Source organism: Nanorana parkeri, unplaced genomic scaffold (assembly GCF_000935625.1).
Source record: "Nanorana parkeri isolate BGI_ZX_2015 unplaced genomic scaffold, ASM93562v1 scaffold1528, whole genome shotgun sequence".
Classification (NCBI taxonomy): domain Eukaryota; kingdom Metazoa; phylum Chordata; class Amphibia; order Anura; family Dicroglossidae; genus Nanorana; species Nanorana parkeri.
In genome coordinates this window covers 264,086-267,494 of record NW_017307796.1, presented here as the reverse complement: position 1 = coordinate 267,494, position 3,409 = coordinate 264,086, and the positions used below count along the sequence as shown (strand labels likewise).

The 3,409-nt window shown below is 40.2% G+C and overlaps 1 protein-coding gene across 1 annotated transcript in view; it reads right to left on the bottom strand.

The window, feature by feature from the left end:
- ADAMTS3 (ADAM metallopeptidase with thrombospondin type 1 motif 3) overlaps window positions 1-3,409 on the bottom strand; it is a 191,400-nt gene that overhangs the window by 50,569 nt on the left and 137,422 nt on the right. The window contains exon 17 of the mRNA XM_018570395.1: window positions 1,781-1,861. Within this exon, the coding sequence (XP_018425897.1) occupies window positions 1,781-1,861 (81 nt within the window). The remainder of the gene's footprint in view (window positions 1-1,780; window positions 1,862-3,409) is intronic.

The following is a 3,409-nucleotide window of genomic DNA, read 5'->3' as shown; positions in this document are numbered from 1 at the left end:
ATATATTTTTAGGTGCTGTTTGCACTTCCATGCTAAGAGCAGCTGCATTAAGAGACACTCCCCATGGGATTGCAATGGCTCCCCTCTTTTCTTAAGATTAGGTGATATGTTCCTTTTTTGTCCCCTTCCCCCCTATTTTACTTGCTTCTATTTTAGGTCTGTGTTATTTTAGGTTATCTGTGTAAGATGCCTTGTGGTCAGCTGTTGCCTTGAGGTTGTCAGTTAAAGCTTCTACATGGTTTAAACAGTTGATCTTCGTGATGTTGTAGTAGTAGAAATACAAGGAGCTGTGTCAGAGCTGCCACTAATGAATTCCAAGCAGCCTGCTTTCCTACACGTTGCAGCATTTTGTGCTATCTGATATGTATTTGTAGTTGTTTGTGTCTTATGACTGAGCAACTAGCTAATTGACTAGTTTGTTTATTTATGGTTATATACTTTGCTATATGGTTTTGGGTGCTGTTTGCAATCCCCCGGCAACACACATGCAGCACACGCTCTTGTAAGAAAATTACACTCACTAAATTGTACATGTGGCCTTAAAGAAGAACTCTGGATATAGTAAAACATAATCCTTTTAGGGTTGAGCGCCTGTTTTAGTCTAGGGTCTAAAATAAAGATATACTCACCCGAATCTCAGTCCCACCTGGCTGCTAGACCAGTACCTGCAGCTCCTCTCCCCCTCTGCTTTGGTGGTCTAAGGACCCATAAGTCATCATGTCTAATACAATATATTAGGCGTGAGGACACAGAGGGACATTCCATCGCTGGAGCAGAGAATCCACTTTGTGTCTACTAACTGCCAAACCCAAATATTACCTTGTAAGAGTAGCATTGCTGGGCTTCACCTAGCCTGGGCAGACAGAAATATTGCAGGTGGAACCCAATAGGTCCTCTCACTACAGGCTGCCTGCAGAAAATTACAGGAGGTGGCAGATGCAAGACCATACACCCTGCACAAAGAGCAAGAACAGCCATGACTGGCCTTTTCTTACAAGAAACTCATGAGCAGAAGTGCAGGAGTTCTTACATGTTGACTACTGCACAGATCTGGGGGAAAAAATACACACGTCTCTTGTATTTAGACAATACTTGTTTAGCTGGAGTTTGGTTTAAGATTAAGACTTAGTTCAGGAAGTAATATAAGCTTTAGCAGTCATTTATTCCACTAAATAAAATATTCCACTAAAAAAATTAAAAATACAGTCTAGTAGTTTTGTTTTCAATGGATCCTTCAGTGAAAATGTTATCTTTCAGCTCTGAGATCATGTTGACAATTTGAGATACTCCAACATACTGTACTGACTTTCAAGCCATTGGGTTTTTTTTACACTATGAAGAATGTGATAAGAGGAGTGAGGCACTTCAGCTGCTGTGGACAGAGTGAGTCTATGTAGCAAGGTAAGGGCCAGAGGGAACTCTGCCCTTGCTGAAGAAGTCTCAGGGGCATAGTAAACCAGCAAGCTAAAAGAGATTGTCCAAAGAGCAAAGTTTTCAGTGCATTTACCATTTGAATACAGATTCAGAAAATTGTTCATTAACTATTGTTCCATAAATTAACAAGTTATTTTCTTCGGCAGTGCAAGCCATAAATGTTTAGCATGTATAGGCAAATGCATAGAAATACATTTGTTACTGGTCTTGGCAAAGCAGGGCAATGTGTCAGCTGCTGCCAAACAGATTCCCCCAAAATGCTCTGTCAGCTTTGTGTAGCATTTTTGTAAGCAGTTTCCTTCTACATTTTAGGAAATGGGCCAATGTCCCCAAGTAAAACACTTACCAAGAATATGAGGGGAAGCCTCGTCTTCTTGGATGAACACATGTCTAGCACCAGGTGGGATGTCAAACATCTTAAGATATCCTAAACATGCATTGTGTTCAAGCAGAGAAAAACAAAACAAAAACAGAAGAGGTTAGTATAGCATTATATGAAAAAAGCTAAATAAGCTGGACCCTTCCGGAGCTATGAAAGAAAAAAGTATAATTAGTTGCAAAATTGCATGTTAATGATTACATTTTCCCTAAGGAAAAAAATTACGGTGTTTTGTTTTTTTCCATGAAGACATGGAAAAAAACAGAGAAGGACAAAACATTCAATTTTCTTATGTTAGGATGGGTACATTTTAGAAGTTGCTGATAATTCCAGATCAGGATGCAATATTTGAATTATAATGCTTCTGATGATATTACGGACATAAGAAAATAGAACATTCTGGCCTTTATTTAATAGGAAGCTTACAAACAGCAATGATGTGCAGTTACAAGTAGCAACCAATCAGATTACAGTAGTATTAGGGTCTGACCAGTACCAGTGTAAGGTAGTCTCTGATTGGTTGAGCTAAGTTCTGCACTTTGCGTTTGCCTTATTAAACAAAGGGCTGTGTCTCCTCTGCAGAGAAGCCTGCTAGGACCTAGTGGCATGTGCAGTCATCATCACAGACTTCCTGCAGTCTGTGATGCCACTTACCCACTGTATTTTTGGACCATCTTGATTCAGTAAGGGAGATGTTTCGAGCTCCCTTAGGTAATGTGAATGCTCCTCTTGTTTTCCCTAAATTGATCAGTTTTAATTAGTCCACTAAAAAACACACTTCTTTCATTGACTACTCTAAAATGTATGAAATAATGTTGCAAATGCTAGAAGGCATTGCATATATGGGGATATGTATCAAATCTAAGAATCTTTTTTATGAAGGCTCTTTCATACAGGTCAACAATCAGGCAAGTTACAAAAAGAATTAATGTACATTTTCTTTAGGTGCAGCCCAGATTTAGTCAAGGCATTCTTCTATTTTGGATACAGTTGGGTTAGGTTCCCTCCTTTGCAGGGTATATATAGCTTTCACATAGGGTTAACCCTAATCCTGGCAAGGCTAGATAAGGATTGGATCTGTAGATCCTTAGCAACCTTTGCTGGTCTTTACCGAGGAACATATAGTGCCATAGGAAACACCCCAAGGTTAAGATACTGTACAAAGCTGAATCTGCCATAGCCATGTGGGGAATTCTATCTGAGGGGTAGAATTGATCAAACCCTATTCCACTGCCTCAATAATCCACAGAAAATGGGTAGTGCATGTATGAATTACAGTTAAAATAAAGTATGGCCTCTGGACAACCATAAACTGGGTACAAAAGACAAAAATGTTTTAGATAAACTAGGTACTATTTTTGTGAGAATTAGGGGTCTATTCACTAAGCTGCCTAGGGCAGCCGAGTGAACAACCGACCCCAAGTGAAGTGAGCCGAACACTGTTCAGCTATTCACTTCAGGCTTGTACGGCTGATTTCAGCCTTATATATCGGCTGCAATCAGCTGTACATCGGCTTGCTCCGCATGGCTTCGGGTCGGCCGAACATGCTCTGTTCTGCATGTTCGGCCGACCCGAAGTGCAGAAGGAGTTCAACT